Below are 18,787 nucleotides of genomic sequence, written 5' to 3' on the forward strand. Positions count from 1 at the left end.
TTTAATTTAAGTCTTGTCTGTATAGCTCAGTAAGCTACGAATTCCCCATGTAGCCATTTTTGGTTTACGTTTTAGAAACTTGAGCCTGTAAGATCTGAAATGTGTTGTAACAGAAACCACATGCTTAAAGTAAAGGATATCGTTGCCAGTAACTGAAGAGATTTGTGAAGTAATCTCAATTTGCATCAATAGTATATTCACTATAGGAAACTTCTGATTTTCATAATTTCAGTTTCCATTTTTCTTTTCCTGGGGACTGCATACAATCATTAAGAATTCCCCACTGTGTAATGGATGCCTAGGTATGTTGGTTTTGGGAAAACGTAATAATTTTGGCAGTCAATCTGGTGGGTTTGCATAGAACCTGACAGTTTTATTCTCTGAGACCCAGCCTTCTGGTGACAATGATCCATAGGGGACAGAATTGCACGCCAGACACTTCAAACTGTGACTATCCAGTGGCAAGCTCTGAGTGGGATTCAGCTGGACCATACCCTTCTCATGGCTAAAATGGGACCCTGTAGTACCCCATCTTCAGCTTCTGCTCCAGAAGGGCACAGACCTCTATAGGTCCTGTCATCCCCACGTGGCTGTCTCACACATCCTAGGACATCTAAAATCACCTACATTTAGGGTCTTGTCCCAGATGCCTTTCTTCTAATGTTAGGGAGGGAACATCTGTGTAGAACCAAACCATCTGCAAGCAATCAGATGTTGCATCGGTGTTTGTCGGTCTGTTCTCCTGTCAGTTTTCAGCTGTAGCAATGCACTGTCCTAATTTGCTCAAGATTTCAATGTTGTCTTGAAATCTGGCAGATATTGAGCAAATATGGCTATCACTTGGTTCACAGTTTTCAACACCTATCTCTTCATATACATATCTATCTTGGAAGCATTATGTAGATCAGTCAGCTTGCATTGCTTTTTTAATAGGTTGTATGCAACAATATGATAAAATCTGATCCAGAAACAGATGAAACTTTCTTCTTAAACTGAGAGTAAAATAAAGTTTCATCCGCTTCTGGATCAGATTTTATTCCTAGCGGGGAACTTATATCTAAAGACAAAGACTTTATTATTCTCCCTGTAGTTTTATTTCAAGGATATAGCTGTCTGCACCTACTGCTGCTGTATTGGAACTGGCCATAATAGCTCAAAAAATATTTAATTAAGGAGAGGTTTCAAAAAGCAGATTAGGATTTCTGGGTTTCTTTCGAATTTATGTTATCTCTACAGAACAGACTTGCGTGAAAGCGTGAATTCTCGGGTCTCAGTTTCCTTGACGCAACTTCACTCACACAGGTTTACTCCTAACTTACGCCAGCATAAGCGGTTACCTCTTTGCTAGTAAATTAATCGGGGCCAGCACACAGGTTTAGTACTGTGACGTTATGTCCATGCTGTTCAATTCTTAGCTCTTCCCTTGATACAAATCTGGCTCATGCCAGCTACCACTATTCCAGAGGCTGCAGGACCTAAATGCAAGGAAAATTTCTCTCCTCACTTTAAGGGTAGTATGAACAAATATTTAAGAATTATTCATGCTATTGCATAGCTATCTTTTATTTTTCTTTGCTAATCCAAATATCATGGTTTTTAACTGTTCCTTACAAAGGTGTTGCCAGGAGTGTGCTCAATAGACTTCAAGGTTAGTTTACATTATTATTAGAGCAAGCTATTTTGATTAAGGTTATGTGTCCATTATATTCAGTGTTTTATACTGATGCCCATTCTAATAGCACTGTTAGATTTGTTGTTAGTGTTAGTGATAATTTCTCCATTTTAAAAACTGAAGGCATTTAGGAGGGGATTCTTCCATAGGAGAGAGTTTCAAAATACTTTGAATAACAACAGAATATGGGGATCTAAGAAGCATTGCACTTAAAGCTAACTTTACTGCATTGGCATCACTCCTGTTGACTTCCTTGGCATCAAAATCTTGCCCAGTAATTCTCTTGCTGTGAGTGTCTTACTGGAAATGAATTTGCAGCTGTGGTTTAAGGCCATTGCCAAATCTGTTGACATAGATTGTCTATAACTATGTGCTACAGAGTTGTAAGGCTGAGCTGCCAGCGTGGCCTTTGGTATCAAGAGAGTATAAGACAGCATGATCTAATAAGGTAAGCAGAGACTCAGCACACACAAGTTGCATATCCTGATTGTGCTTTTGGTTTCCGAGAAGTCAATGAAATCCTACATTTGTCAAACTCCATGGCAAAAGATCCATTCATTTTTCATTTCATCCATGGCCTTTCTGCATTGGGTGTCTTTACATTGCATAAGTAGATTCCTTGCATTTGTGCCTAGAAAGTATTCCCACTCTGTGGCAGACTACTGAGAAACTATTTTGATTTGGAATGCCAGATGCAGAATTTTTAAAACAAGCCAATATAAAATGTGGATTAGCCTATCACAAAGATTTTTAAAGGAAGCCAAACATTAAATTACTGAGTAACTCTGGGCTGCTGCTTAAGTTGGCCTTTTTGCCAGAGATATGGGGGATTACAGATAAGATACCATTTTTGAAAAGGTGACCAGGGAGACGCAGGGAATGGAGTCCCCTAGGGATCCCTTATCGGACCTGTGCGCGCTCACATTTTCAGCAATGATCTGGAAAAAGGAGCAAAGAGAAATAGGTGGCAATATGTGTTGGCAATACCAAATTCTTCAGGGTAGTGAAAAATTAGCTCTGGACAACAAACATTGCAGAAAGTTCTCATTGGTATTGTGTAATGTTAATGAAACAGTAAACAAAATTGCAGGTCACTAAATAAAAAACAATGAATGAATTGGAGGGAGAAATGATCCTAAGAATGCACAAATAGCAGTGTGCTCTAGAATAGGTATTTATTGCAACTGAGGAAGGATATATTGTCATCATAAGAGATATTTCTGAAACTGTGAACTGTGGCAAGAAGGCAAATAGAATGTTAACAGTCTTTAAAAAAGCAACAGAAAACAAGACAAAGCATCATTTGCAGATGTATAAATCCATACTGTGCCCTCAAGTGTTGTATGCAATTTTAATTCCCTTCCCCTGCCTCTCAAAAAGGTATTATTGAACTTTGCAGAGTGAAGGGGAAGTTGAGCGTTAAAATATAGATTTTTGATTTTTTTTTTTTTTTTTTTTTTAATCTGTGTAAGGACAAGGACACTAGACTAGAGTAGAATTAAATAGATTAAGATTCTTCAGCTTGGGAAGAGACAAGTGGAGAGGCAGAAGTCATTTAAGTACAGAAAATTATGAGTCGTGTAATTGGTTGAGTAGGAAAGCTGAACAGACAACAATGGTAAAAGTAAATTGTCAAATGAAATCTTCAGGCAATTTTATAATAAAAAAAGGAAATACTTTTTTTACAGATTAAATCAATTATGAAAATTCACAATTCATTTCCACAGTATTTGTAGGTTCAAAAATGATGATCAAATTCATAGTTATCCCCTGATGACTATTAAATGTGGTAACACAATCTCAGGCTCATGAAATCTCAAAGCCACCAATTGCTGGAAGTTGGGCGAATATACTGAGGAAAGTATCATTCTATATTTTTGTTTTTAGAATCTTTGCCTAATCATCTGCTACTTAGGATTGCTACAGTTGAGGTATGGAGCTAGAAAATGTATTGTCTACTACAGGTGTTATTACAGATAATAGTATACTTGTGAGTGTACAATTCAGCAGAGCACCCAGTGTGTAACTAGTGTAACCAGTGATCTCTGAATCATTTCAGACATTTGTAGGAGATCTGCTGTACTTGATTTTGGTGCCAGCATCAGCTTAATTACATCTATCTTCACTGTCTAGGTGCTTTAAATGCACAGTCTCCAGTTCCGCCTTTTTCTTCTCAAATAAAACTTTATGATAACATGTAAAAAGTCAACAGTAATGTAATGCAAGATGGCAATTCATTCACTGACTGTTTAGGTTGGCTGAAGTTGTTGAACTTCCTCGTGACAGTCAGTCAGTCACCCATACCCCAATGCCTGGATTTGAAGTGCTGCACAAAAGCGTCCACATTACTGCTCTCCAGAAGCAGCAAATCCACTTGTTTTGGTTATCCCAAACGTGAGGCTCTTTCTCTACTTTTTTGTAGGACTTTAGGGATGGATGAAAAGCTCTTTGTCTTTCTCAGTTCAGTTTTTAGACAAGACATAGCTGTATTTTTTTTGAATTTGTTCTCCCAGCCTTGTACTAACCTTGGGCTATTTGAAGATTCTTTGTTTTCATCACTCATAGACTGGAGAATATGGGTCACAGTCTGACTCCACATTCTTAGTACTTTACTACTATTGATGCCATTTACTACCAGCTGTTTGTATTAAGGGTAGTAAGTGACAGTGGTTGCATGTTTAAATACATATGTCATACTGACTGCATAAAACAGCAGCAGCTGACATGAGTTCCACAACAGAAGAGTTTTATTGTGGAAGAAGAGTTTTGCAATGCAGGAGTCTGATATGAGCTTCCCTATTCCTTTACCAATAAGATGTATAACAACAAAGCGTTTCTTAATAAAATTGATAAAGAGAATCATCGTGTGAATTCTCTCCTCCGGGCTCGCATGCTTTATCACATCATCGCAGCTTGACAAGCTACAGTGTCGAATGAATTGCCATGGATGACCGTAAGTATGCTCTTAGCCCATGGCAAATGTAAGGTAATATAGCTGAGCTTAATCCTTGATTAAATACTGTACCTTGTCACTGTGTGCACACAGCTGTTGTGTCTCATGTGAAATATGACTTGACCATGTATTCAACTCATCCTCATAAAATGTTTTTCATGGTAAATAGGTTGCCCTAAAAGAGCAATTAGCTTGAGGTAGGAGTGCATGTGTAGCATTGCTTCAAAGGTCTACCCTCACATGGTGACAGCCAGCCCTGCAGGGCAATAAGTCTTTCCAAAGTCTAAATGTGTTTCTGCTCAGCCCTACCAGCAATTTTTTCCTTTTTGGGTTTCCTTCAAAATCTTTATGTTCTATCTTATGCCCAGCACCTTTTTTTTTTTTTTTTTTTTTTTTTTCCTTTCCCAAGAAAACTTTGTGAATCCAGGATTGGACAGCAAGTTACTACTGAAATCAAAATCTTTTGAGGATAAAGGCATTTTAATGCAATATGAAGATCAATAATACTCCAGGTCTGACAAGTACAGTGAATTTGCAGTTGTTCTTAATATGATTATTCTGTTTCAGCTTGCTGTATTACATAAATACATAATCTACTTTTTTTAATTCATCCATCCCACAGGCAGCAATGTGTTAGTGGTATTTCTTCATATGTTGGTAGTCTTGCTTTATAATATGCTCAAAAATGTCTCTTTTTTTTTTTTTTTTTTTAAACAGGGGGCACTATATTTTCTGGATCACGTTTTATTATTTTTGAAGTGGCAGGTTGGCTGTTACTAGACAGTAACTGTAAATGCCATCATATTTTGCAGAAATAAGGGAGTTACCTGTCTTCCGAAGAATAATCTGATAAGCCTACTGAATATAAGTTGGTTTGAGAAGATTGCAATTGAAAAACTTAACTCTTTAATTTGAAAATGGAAATTTTAGAATAGTTTCAAGACAAAATATTTTGTCCACACATGGCTGTAAATTTCTAGACGTTGATCGCAATAGGGTCACTAATTCCAACAAGCAGGGTGTCTGTGTGTCTCTCCTCTTTTTTTTTTTCTCCCTCCCCCCCCCCTTTTCTGTTTAAGTACCCTTAGAAGTATGGAAGAGGTCACTGAAAATATGATTAACAGCATTTGTGAAATCAGAACAGAAGTAGAAGGCTGGGATCATAGCTGTTTTGGATACTTCCTCAGATCTGAAGAACATCGTGGTAAAGGTGCCCTATTTTAGACAGGATTTGTTGTATATAGGTTAGTTGCTGCAATGGGTTACACAAGACTTCTAGAAGCAGTCAGGCGCAGTGTAGGTGAGTTTTTAAAGCCGCCCTTCCCTTTTTATAGCTCTGTCTTGCAAGAACAGAGTACCGTGGTTTCCATTTAATCACCTTTGAAATAATTGTCTGATTACACAATAATATATTGCCAATCTTTCATTAAGTTTCACATGTTTCAAAATAGACAAGGGAGTGGTGTTGAAGACACCTGCAATTGAGGACATGGTGGAGAGGAGAGAAAATGGAAGATACTTGTACTGGTCAGTAACAACCGCAGTGTTAAGGGTCCTCCTCTTCAGGTATAGGCTGCATCAGCTGATACAGTGTGAGGTCTAAATGTCTCTCCTAATTTGTGGCACATTAAAGAAAAATATTTGCCTCGAGGTCTAAGGTCTAAGCTTTGATGAGATGAAATGTATTAATCACAAGTTTCTGTTCTATATTTTCAGAAGAATGGCATATCAAATGGAACTGTCTACAAAAAAACATTTATTGAGCACTTTGAACAGGCACCAATGTATGTTGCTGTTCTTACTTTCCTGGGTTTTGGAGTGGGAACAATATTTGGCTACCTGCGAGATTTTATGAGAGCCTGGGGACTAGAAAAACGTAACATTGCTGCAGAGAGAGAACAACAAAAAGTATGTATGAAAAAGACATTACGTATCCACAGCTGAGTTTTCCCCTGCTTCCATGTACAATAACCTACCAAAGTAACAAGGCAGACAACTTTCATCTTAGCAAACATTGCATAGGGATGAGAGGAATGACACGCACTGCAGCGTAGTTAAACACATGTGTATGAATATGTACCTATATATATGTAAAACCATAATTTTCACCCAGAGAGATGTTCGTGTCGTTCTAAGAGTGTCAGAATACTCTCAGCAAAATAGAATCTCAGTGTATTAGTAAATCCACAGAAAAAGAAAAGTCAGAAATGCCTTATTGTTGAATATATCATCTCTCCAAATCTCTTAAACCCCAATTTTTCTTTGTCCCATCTGGCTTTGTCCTTCATAGCGATAGGCAGTGCTAACATCTTTGTAATTGCTGACTTACGTTTGCTGAACTGCTGGTTAGGTTACAGAGCAGTCAGGAATCATTGTCCCAGCACAAAGTGAATGTAGCCTGAATTCTTGCAAGTCCTGACTTAGAAATGTTTTCATCCTGCATAATTCTAAGTGAAACTTGCACCTTAGCAAGCTCAATTACCTTCTAACTTTGTTTAGATCTTTTTGTTGCTCCTCCTTCTCTGTGCAGTTTGAGCCATCATTTACAATAACACCTGGGATAATGGAGGAAAAATGTGAATAGTGTTACTGTTCAATAAAATTCCCAAAATTGCTTCCTGTTTTGGCTTTCCAAAGATGCACACACTACTTAATGAAATATCATGGTGCAGTCTTTTTATCAGCATTCTCACAGAATATCTTTTTCAATTCACTTCATGATTTGGCCATTTGTTGAGCTATTTTGATTCCAGATGTGCCAGTTAAATCTTTTTGCCATCCACCATGGATTACGGGTTCATTTAATTCTCCAGTCTCCCATATATGTAACTACATGCCATGTTATTTTATCAGTTTATTGTATCTAACATGGCTATATTGCTGTTTCATATAAAACTTTAAGTTCCATACCTTTCTTTTAATTTAATTTCCAAGTAAAATCCATAGATAGAAATTAATTGTCAACCAAACTAATTGTCTTAACTGGCTGTTTGCATGTCCAGTCTAGGCCAATAATGCCCAGATCAATTATATTGGACCAGTTTTAATCTAATGTATCCAGCATTTCAGGAAATGTAATAAGTTGCTTATCCTGGTTTTGCAATCTACTCTACACATAGCAAAATGCTCAATTTGAAGCATTTGTTTTCTCCAAGTGAAAGAATCATGAATTCCGTTTCCAACTTTCCAAATATTGGACTGGAGAATTAGGCCAACTTGTTGACTATTTAAAAAAAAAAAAAAAAAAAAAAAACAAACACCTCCCACCCCCTAAAAAAGCCGACACTGTACTTTAAGGGAATTAAAGTAAGATATTTGCTGATTGGAGTTGTTTGTGATATAGGAACATGTGGCTGTTATAGCTCTGTGTTTACTAATGAATCAGTTTTTCCTTTTTAATGGGAATGACTTGGGTGCAGGCATTTTCCTAGCAACATAACACTCTGCGTGTTTTCAAACCAGGATTTTGTGCCACTTTATCAAGATTTTGAGAACTTTTACACCAGAAACCTCTATATGAGAATACGGGATAACTGGAATCGTCCAATTTGCAGTGTCCCAGGGCCACAGTTTGACCTCATGGAACGCGTTACAGATGATTACAACTGGACATTTAGGTGAGTCAGCTTACACTCTGCAGCTGTCAGCTTCATAAGAATACTCCTGATAGACCTGCAAAGCACAGAAAGTTGCATCTAGACCCTTGACTAATATACATCAGCATATTTTTTTCTGAAATCAGTACCATGCTGACAATCTGTCCCCTTTCTTCTGAATGTTGTTTGGAAATACAGTATGGAAGGGACTGAAGTCTATCATAAATGGGTTTTGTTTGGCTGTGTCAGCACAAGTGAGACTGCTTACGCTTCATTTATAACAACAGACCTTTAGTCAGAATATTACAACGAAATTTGTTGTATCCCTTGGTTAGGATTTAAATCATAATTTCTTGCATTGCATAAATGTGGCTTCTTACTTACATAGTGAGTCTTTGGCAGTGAGTTTTAAGCAGTTTACAGCTTGAAGATTTCAGTGTATCGCAACTGTTACTGAATTAAATAGATATGGAAATTCACCGCATAGACAACGTGTAGGTTGAGTATATTGCAGCTTATTGAGAATGTATCATAGTGTTTCCCACAATATTTTTCTTGTGTTTAATTTCTGCGTGTGTGTGAACACTGGTGACTTTGTGGAAGCTGTTGACAATTTGCTTGAAAAAATAGTTTCTATAAGTTGTTTCTTAAATAAAGTCCTAGGTGGGTTTGTTTATTTAAATCCATAAAAGCACCCTTTCACCTAATACCAGTATATTGCCATATACGGCTTGGAATCTGGAAAACATTTTAAGCAAGAAGCAGTATTTAGTCAGGAAAAGAGAAAGGCTGGAAAACCTTTTGGGACACTACAGTATGAGGACTGTAAATTCCCAAATAGGAATTTGACAGTGGAACAAAATTTGGTGGGAAAATTTTTGGGTTTTTTCTTTTCTTTTTGTTTGGGATTGGAGGGAAAGTTGCACTATTCTTTAAAATTTGCTTTAATTATAGGTTTACAGGAAGGACTATCAAGAATGTAATCAATATGGGTTCTTATAACTACCTCGGCTTTGCAGAAACGGATGTTAATGCTTTGAAAACTGTGACCATAGAGTTACAAAAATATGGGACAGGAGTCTGCAGTACCAGACAGGAAATGGGTGAGTAAACAGCTAGATGGCCACCAAATTTTCTGTAACTATACGCTTTTTCTTACAGATATCTTGAAGGAATTAGATACTTGGAGAATTTTAGTCACATCAACAATTACTTGTTTCACTATTAAAAGTGATGCTGTGTTTTATGCGTTATCGCATAAGGATTTTTTTAAAAGGAAAAGTGTTATTGAGTTTTGGAAAAGCAAAACCAAATATGTCATATAGTGGCCTACGATTTTTAATGATGGAAGTAACAGGCTTATTTTTAAAAGAAGTAAAATAAACATTGAGACTTCAAGAATTGTTCTAGGGCAAACTTAATTGCATCACTGATTTATATCAGTTACCACATATAGAGTGTTCTGATTAGTAAAATGAGCTTTACATAATTGGTTTTTTTTTAATCCCATATTCTAAGAATATATTGTAATGTTTTATGAGACATTAATGGGCACAACATAGAAATTTCTAGTGTGCCTCTAAGGAATAAATTCAGGAAGGCCCCATCCGACTTTTTTGGTTTATACGTCCTTTATGATTTGCCTGCTTTTTTGGTTTGTAGGCTGCATGTAGTGTTATCTTCAATTGTATATTTTTACACAAAGCCTTGCATTCCTAATGGTGCAATCAGCCTGCATTTCAGAGAAAACAATTTCAAGACATAGAAAAGCAAGAGGAGGTTTCTCTTCAGGCTTTATCTTTCTTGAGAGCTATCAAAAGAGAAAAAAGGTAGGCTTCTCAGCATGGAGAAGTCTTTTATAGACTTCCCCCCCCCCCCCCCAAGTCCAGCAACCTGAAAAATTTTCATTTTATGTCTTTCAAAGCAAACTCCTTTCCTCCAGAAATCTTATGGAAAAAATATTGTATTTCATTTGGTTTTTCATTTAAAGTCTCATTTCCAGACAGACAAAATAATGCAAACCTTGTCACCTGCTTCTTATCTTGTCATCATGGTTTGATTTGCCAGTAATAAATGTCAGTGACGCTGCTCAGAAAGGGTTTACAGATTGACCCTACTTTCCTTTTGTAGGTGACCCATCTGGTGACTGCAATATATTGTTTAACCTGAATTGCATGCTTAAAAGCGGTCACCATTAATAGTCATCTAAGGTATTGAAGGAACATTACTCTGTGTCGTTTTCTCTTGGGTTCTATTTTGTCTGAGAACATTTCAAGTTGTTTTCAGTACGTCAAAGAATAAGCCTGGTGTTCTTCATTCTTTATCTTTTGTGAAATTTTTTATATGGAAGACTTGCATAACTTTGACTTATTCTCACTACAACCCCTTATGAAAAGATTGATTCTGTCTTCAAATATTAAAAATCTTATTAGTTAACTTCATCTAGTCTGTTTTGAGAGCCAATGTATACAGATCTCTAGGACTTTCTCTTCATCTGAACTCCTGTGCAGTACTCAAAGTTATCTTAACAGATTGAGCAAAGTTTTAGATTCATTCTAGTTGCTTTCACAACAAATAGTCCCATGAACTTCATTCAGACTATGCACAATGCAGGTACGGGCTACAAATAAAGAACATTGTACAAGTGTTGTCAATATCAGTCTTTTAGGGAGTGAATTTCAGAGAGCAGCTTGGACATCAAGACTTATTAAAATAGGAAAGCAGGGTGTTAAGACCTGGCTTAGATGGTGTAGATGAGCAGTCATAGCATTTTGTCCCAGGCAGCTAACAGAGGGCCTGCGCTTGTGTAGTCAGTAGAGAGAGAAGTTGCTCCACAGAGCAATTCTGAGCAGCGGTTACTTCGCTGGCCCTGGCTCTGTTGGAGCCTGTCTACCACCAAGAACTGTATAAACAACCTAAGGAAAATAGCTTCTTATCGGTAGTGTGGGTACCCTCTTTTCTTTTTCCTTTGCCCTCTTGTGCTGTTTCAGCTCTATTCTGGTTCACAGTTGAGCAGATTTGAAAAATTCTATCTGACTTAAGTATATATACACATATACTTTCAAGAGAGAGGCAAGTAAGGGCCTGTATGAAAGGTCTTACCTTTTTTAATTATCATTTGCCATCTTCATCTTAGAAAAATAGAACAGAATGGTTTCGTTCCTGGGCAGATAACATTTCAAAACTTTTGTTGCTATTATGTGGTTGAGCTAAAGTAGTTTAAAGTAAAAATGCAGCGAGCTGTAGGAGCCAAGGCTATAAATTGCCTGTGGGGTCCTAATCCAAGAGAGCACTTGAACATATTTATGATTTCAAGCTAATTGACTTTGAAAATACTGTTCTGCTTATGTGCGTTTAAGTCTCTCTCATGTTCGGAGTTTTACCAAGATCTTTCTTAAAGCAGTGATAGATCTCTTTTTGAGAAGGATCATTCCACTACTTTGAGAAGATTTCGGAGAGAGGGCAAAACAAAGAAGAAACAAATAAAATTAACGTGAGTGATGTTTGAAAGAATGCGTGATGGTAAAAGTGTCTTCTGTGGTCTTCTGCCTAAACTTCTCCTCGTATAACTGTGCAGACTGTGGTGTGGGTATAAAATGCTGTCATATCAGAATGTTGTTGCAGGTAGTTTGCTCTCAGAATAAGTTAATATGGATGTTTTAACATGGTAGTTTCTATCTTTACAAAACTGTGTTTTATTAAGGAAACTTAGTGAAGCTAAACCTTGCTAAATGTAAAACAGTTATTCCACATTCTCAGAAAAGTAACTTAAGAGTGTGTGTAAACATAGTTCAGAAATTAACATCACTGAGAACTGTGAAGCCCTGCTCATGCTTTCTCCAAAACAGTAATGCACATGCCACTTGAACAGCCATTCCTGTTTAAGCACAAAATCATAGGAAACTGATAAAAACAGTGGCTAGTCATCTTAGATTTGTCCTCCATAAAAAGATTCAAGGCTTTTCACTCCATTTTTAATTCCATGCTCTTTTTAAATTATAATAATAATAAATAACTTTCTTAGCATAACAGTGTGATTTAAGGCACGTTCCTGAGCCTTTTATGGGCCTTTCAATCTGAAAGAAAAGTATTTTCCTTTTTTTAAGACCAAACTAACTATTATCCCTTAGGAGCAAGATCTTGGGGTTACAAGTGGTAGTCCTGTGAAAGCATTACCTTATTGTCCAGGGGTCAGAAAGCAAATCAAGTACTAGAAATTATTAGGAAGTGAACAGAAAAGCAACCATAGAACCTCAGTATGCCACTGCATAAAGCTCTGGTTTACTGTCATCTTGAGTATCTGTGCAGTTCTGGTCAAAAACATTCAGCAGCACTGGAAAGTGTCAGAGAAGGGCAACAAGGATCATTAAAGGCCCCAAACAGCTTCTGGATGAAGAACTATTGAGCTAGCTGTCTTCAGCTGTCAGAAATGTCTGTCATCTGGCTCGAAAAGAGCCCAAAGGAGGAAATCATAGAAATCTTCAAAATTTTGTGTGGCATGGAAGAGTGGTCAGAGTTGGCTGTTCATTGTCTCTTCCACTACAAGATCTACAGGACACTGTATGAAGTTGGTAGAAGGTTTCCATCTAAATACAGCAGGCAGCTCTTCACACTGGAGGCTGGCAGACCTGAGTAACTCATTGCAAAGAAGGCTGCAGATGCTAAAACTTTACACTCCCTTGCACTCTAGGGGACACTGGCCATATACAGAGGAGAGATCATTGGTAGTTACTAGAAATACCAAAGCTGTTATCTGATTCAGGATGTCCTTGTGCTGAAATTACTTAGAAGCTGGGATACTACTATATATATGTTTGTCCTGCTTTCATTCTTCCCCAGACATCGATACAAGACCACTGTCAGATGAAGGATTATGGGCAAAAGGGACCTCCTGTGTGGCGTGGTGCATCTAATACTAGTTGTTTAGCATTATTTTATGTAATTAGTTGTTTAGTATTAATTTGTATTATTACTTACATGCCTATGGCCATTGCTGTACAATCATTAATACTGGACTGGTGGACTAGCAAATCATCATACAAATTTGGCTTGAATCAGGAACATGCACATACTCATATTTGTATGAAGTTGGGCAGTATTTACAATAGAGGTAGCATATAAGGAACGAATGAAGCAGTAACCTGGCTGTTTTCGGTGTTTCTGAGGATGTTAAGATTAAGACATTAAGGGAAGATACTTAAAAGAGATCAACAAGAAAGAGTTGCACATATGCTTGGGGCATGCCTTCTAAGAGCAGCAGCTTGGGTGAAGGTGTGAAAGTGGTTGCTCGCAGATGGTAGGCAGAAGGCAAAAACCACTGATGATATGGTCTGCTTAGAGGTGAAAGACTTTTCGGTTCTGTGTGGTATATGGGATGGAAGTAGTCCCTGAAGGATCTGGGTAGTGAATATTTAAGCATAAGATACTTCAGAAAATTTTGGAGCAGCTGGAGATGTAGAATGAGGACCTTCTTGGTCAGAGGGACAGGCTGGGAGGAACGATAGGACCGTTCACCTAGAATGGTAAGAGCACATCTGAGAATGGCAAGGTTAAACTTACTGAAGCCAGAGGAAAAGATGCTGCATTAACTGTGTGAGGTGTCAAGGGAGGATGCAGAGAGATCTGCACCTGTCGTATCTGACAAAAGTGACCATGGGTGTAATTTAAATTAAAACAGCTTTTGTCAGCAACAATCTCTCCTGCAGGTGCAGAAAAAGTCAGTTTTTTAAATTTCTTTGGCTAGTCCATTATAAGTCAAGAAAGCGATCAGGATATGAAAAAGCAGGAAGTTTTGTTTTCCAGGAATAAATGTTGGATCTGAGACAATAATTCTTAAAAGTTGAAGGATTTAAGTAACTGGAAACCAGCTATTCAAGTAACTGGAGTATTCTGAACATTAGGGTAGACTACCCCCAAAAAATCTCTATACTATGTTTTATTTATGTTTTACTTATTTTAATCTTCCTCTCAAAAGTGTTATTTTTTAGCTTAATAAAAATGCTAACAAATAGGAATCTAAATAAATTTGAAATAGCATGTATTCTCTCTATATAGTGAAGAGAATGACAACTTGAATGTGAAGTCCTTTTCTCCCCATGCAAATCAATGTATTTTAATGGCTAGAGTGGGAGCTGGCCACTATTGGAGGCAGGCTTACAAGCCTTTTGTCTGAGCCCGTCCTGTCATGTTCATAGTCAGCCTTTTCTAAGCCACATAAAATTATTAAGGGAGAAATATGCAAATGATTATTTACCACTGTTGCCTGCTTGCTGATTGCAGATGATAATAAATTCAGTAATGTTACACTTTTTTAAAAATAAAGCCGTTTATTATGCCCTGAATGCTCCTGGGTTTAGCGCCAGGGCGGTGACGGGGCTGTCGCATGAGCAGCTCGTAGTTCCAATGCTCTATTCTAACTCACCATTATTCCTTATGGAGATGATATACATGAGTAAGAGGAGCAAATGTATCATTAGTGCTCTTTAAGCAGCCAAGCAGGATTCCTGCCTTTTGAAATCCTTCTCCTGTGATTATGTCTTGGACCAAAAGACAAGATGGAGCCTGCACAGAACACTTGCAGGGTGATTCATCCTGGAGGGCATGGTTAGGAGATTACCTTTTAATGCCTAGCTTGCGCTCAGTTGTAGGGCTTTTTGTTTGTTTGAGGATTTTTTTTTATATTTGATTGTGATCTGATTTCTAAAAAGCAGATCTGAAAACCTGTGCCAACATTTAAACTACAAAAGTAGGCCCATCCCTTTCACTTCCTTCTATTAAGTTTCAAGGCCTAGTATGAATTTGTAGCAGCATTTCAAGGTAAAAATTGTTATTTGGACGCTCTGTCTTTTATACCACTTCAAAGCTTTGATTAGGGCCAGGGTTCATTTTAAACTCAGTACTATACAAACACAGAAATAAATGGTCCATTTGTCAGTTAGGAGAAAGAGATAAAGAACTAAAGTTCCCATAATTTACAGTTTCCAAGTAGGAGCTTAAGAAGAAATAGAGCCACATAAATGAGAATTAGTGTGTACACATATATATTTTTTTCATAATCTTGGCTACTTTCTGATAAGGTACAGTACAAATTAGGAAACAGTTCACGAGAGAAATTTTCCTTCTTTGTCATCTCCTACTGACATTATTTTCCTTTTTATGCCTACCCTCTAATAAATAACTGATCCAACTTACGATCAAAGTATCAAGTTTGTTCCTGGTATTTCACCATTGCAAAAGTATGCTTTGCAAAGCATCATTGAGCTCTGGACAGTTCGTCTTCTGGCAGGTGGAACTGAAGGCGTCAGGAGTAACTAAGGGTTGTGTGACCTGTTTAAAACCTAAAATATCTCCAATATATAATGTTATCTATGTATATGCAATTATTTAGGCACCTAAGACACTGCCATCCAGGCTTTGGCATGAAAAGGCTGGACTTCAACTGTAAATTTTAGCCTTGTGTTTTTATAAAGGAAAAAGGCAAACAAAACTGGAAGATCTAAATTAAACTGGAAGTTTTGTTAAAATGAATCTCCTCTTTTCTGAGAATCAGTAAATTACACAGGTACGTTATTATATCTGTGACACCTGCAGCATCTTTGTGGTATGAAAGCCCTGTCAGCTGGTAGCAACACTAAGAAAGCTTGAGCATTTCCTTTCTTTCACGTTTCCTCAAAAAACACTTCTTTTGGGGCTCTTTTATGCACGTGCAGTGTTAAATGAGGCAACTACATAACATTATTGTGTGCTTCTCTCCCGCTCTCTTGCCAGTATGTATTGTTCTACAAGTTTAGGCTTTGCTCTTGTAGTGGGCTCTGTAGGACAGTGATGCCATCTGTATCATCTGCTCTTGTAGAATGGTGTAAATAAATAATACGCTTTCTATGTCTTCTGTTTCTTCATCCTTCCAGTAATAACTCATCCAATCTTGCTTTTGTAAAAGTGTGTATGTGTTTCAGTAATATTTTTCCATCTCTGACAAATACCTTACCAGAGTGAGGTTGTGACCTTAAGTTTCAAATGTGGCAGGGAAGTTTAGGTGTTTTGTTCTGTTCCCTGCCCTCCAAAGGATACCTCTGACAAATCGTCATTTTCATAGAGTAATGGTTCTTACTCACCTTGATGAGTCACATCAGTAATCCATAGGATTCCCAGTTGTTGTTCATAGGTGGAAGTGGCTTTTATGGGAATCTGTTCTTGTTCTTTCAATGACTTGTTGCTTATATCGGTTTACTCCTCCAGCTTTTGTTTAACTTGAAGCAAGCAGATATTTTCCTGTCTTCTTTGGGTCTCAGAATTCCAAACGAAAAATTCTATTGAAGGATACCGTTGCCAGTGTTGGCAGTTTAGCCGGTACATGTCGTTAGCACATAATAATCTAAAAGACTGTATTGGGCAGACGAACCAGTGGCATAAACCACCTTGTCCAAGCTGAAAGTACCAAAGCTGAATAATGAATTGTGTGGATCATGGGAAGTGCATTTTCAAGCTTTATCTATCTAGTAGGCTGACAATGAGTTTCAACTCAAGAGCATGGGTGAGCCTATAAAAGCCTGCCAAAGCACGGTGTACTTCACGTTCCCTGTCCCCAGAGTGTAGTGGCAAGTTAATGGAGGGAACTGGGTCATCAGATTTTGAAAAGGAGGGGATTTGCTTTGAATAGTGTGGAAATCTGTGGAGGTGGCTAGCATTGTGAAAGTCCACCTTTGATAAGGTCTTCGATTTTACTTTCCATAACACCTACATAATCTTGAAACACAGTAACACCTGCTGTACTCTATTGCATACAACTGTCCAGCAGGGAGGAATAACTCAAAAGAAAGTATTCCATTTTGTCTCTTAAAGATGCAGGTAGCTTTCTCTTTTACTTTTTGTCTTAAATCTTTCCCGGTAAAATGGCATACATTATTTAGTTGTATCCTCATTTCTTAGATTAAACCAAGCTGTAGTCAGCGTAAAAGTCAGAGCAGGTAGAGTATGGGCAAAAGTTCTCATGTCTATGTATAGGACAAGTATAGAAGGAATCTGTGTATACAGTGTATTGATAAAAATATATCTAGTATATCACTAAAAATATATCTAGTATATCACTTTCCATTCACCAGATCATGATTCTTGTCTGAATCCAGCACAATACAAGACATTTTAAGGGCCATGATAACCTGACTTGACACTGCTAAGGTTGTACTTAATGAAGACCAGTGCAATTACTGCCTTTCTTATGTAGCTTGAGATGTAGCATCTTGTGCCAGTGGAAGTTCCTTTGGATCAAATTTGCATCTGTATGGTACTGTTGTTTATGCTTGTTGGGGTGATTGCTGTGACCAGCTGGGAAAGCTAGTGGACAAGCCTCATTCCACCAGAGCATATCTGACCCTTTGTTTCCTCCAGTGGAGAGAAGTGATATAATTGGTGCAGTTTATATGGTGTCCAAGGATTGGCCGATACTGGAGAAATCTGCTGATACGATAAAATAATTACATAATTTATTAAATAAATAGCCCTTTTACTTTAAACCTGGGAAAATGCAAGCTGATATGCTTTATCAGCTCTACTCAATGTATATCACTGTCACAAACCTCCCACTGTCAGTACTGCTGTGTATTGTATTGCTTCTGCAACACCTCACCTATCACCTAAAATATTGCCATTATAATTAATTCAAAACTAGGGCTCATTTTGCAAATCTTTGTCATTCAGGTTTTGGTTTTGCAAACGGAACCCCCATTGATTCCAATCTGTGTTCCAGGATTTGTAGGCAATAGCAATATACAATATCATATGCATTCACTGTTAGGATTAGTAAATAGTAAGTAGGAATCTGTTGCTTTCAGAATGTCTCATTCTTCACCATCACAAAATCAATAAAAATAGGTCAAAAATGTGCTGTTCCTTTGTGGTTCATCTAGTAGACGCTTGAACAGAATAATCTGTTCACACTGCTTGTTTCTCATTCTTTCACAGACCTCCTTCTAATTCAAGCTGTGTGGTTGGCTTCAAGCTTCCATTTCAGACTTCATCTTCTCTTTGCGTGCCGATAGCCCTCGAGCGACAAAATAACATCTGCAGGGAACACTAGGGCAGCTGACCATGCTGGAACCCTCAGTTGTCAAAGAATGCTGTAACCAGGTTGAAGACTAACCGGGCCCAAAATGCAAAAAATATAGAACTAACCATAGAAATACACCCTGAGACCCACTGGGCTTACAAGTTAAGACATATATTCTCAAACACATCTCCAGTGAGCGTCTCAACTCTGAAACACTATGTGGTTTTGTAGTTCATGGAACTTGGCTACTAAGTGGTGGCTGTGTGCAGAGCCAGTACATATCCTTGTGTATCTCGGGATCTACAAATGCAAAAAGTAGCCATGCTCAAAGACCTTCCTGCAGAGTCAGCTCACATCTACTGGAGGTTCTGCAGAGTCAAATTTTCTGCATCATGTTACCTAACTTATCAGAGTACAGAGCCAGGGACACCGCAGCTCAGTGTACATCCAATATGATACAATGAGTGCAGAGACACTCTTGAAGCTCTGCCAGAGTTGGCGGAACCCAGGCAGGCTCTGTG

The 18,787-nt window shown here is 37.8% G+C and overlaps 1 protein-coding gene across 1 annotated transcript in view; it reads left to right on the top strand.

Moving 5' to 3' along the window:
• Window positions 1-18,787, top strand: part of SPTLC3 (serine palmitoyltransferase long chain base subunit 3) — a gene marked incomplete at both ends in the record, with an annotated part of 85,567 nt that overhangs the window by 24,633 nt on the left and 42,147 nt on the right. The window contains 3 exons of the mRNA XM_082307727.1: window positions 6,342-6,533; window positions 8,088-8,242; window positions 9,176-9,324. Coding sequence (XP_082163853.1) covers window positions 6,342-6,533; window positions 8,088-8,242; window positions 9,176-9,324 — 496 coding nt within the window. The remainder of the gene's footprint in view (window positions 1-6,341; window positions 6,534-8,087; window positions 8,243-9,175; window positions 9,325-18,787) is intronic.

The sequence above is a fragment of the Platalea leucorodia genome (genome assembly GCF_965183815.1).
Source record: "Platalea leucorodia genome assembly, chromosome: 3".
NCBI classification, from domain to species: Eukaryota; Metazoa; Chordata; class Aves; order Pelecaniformes; family Threskiornithidae; genus Platalea; species Platalea leucorodia.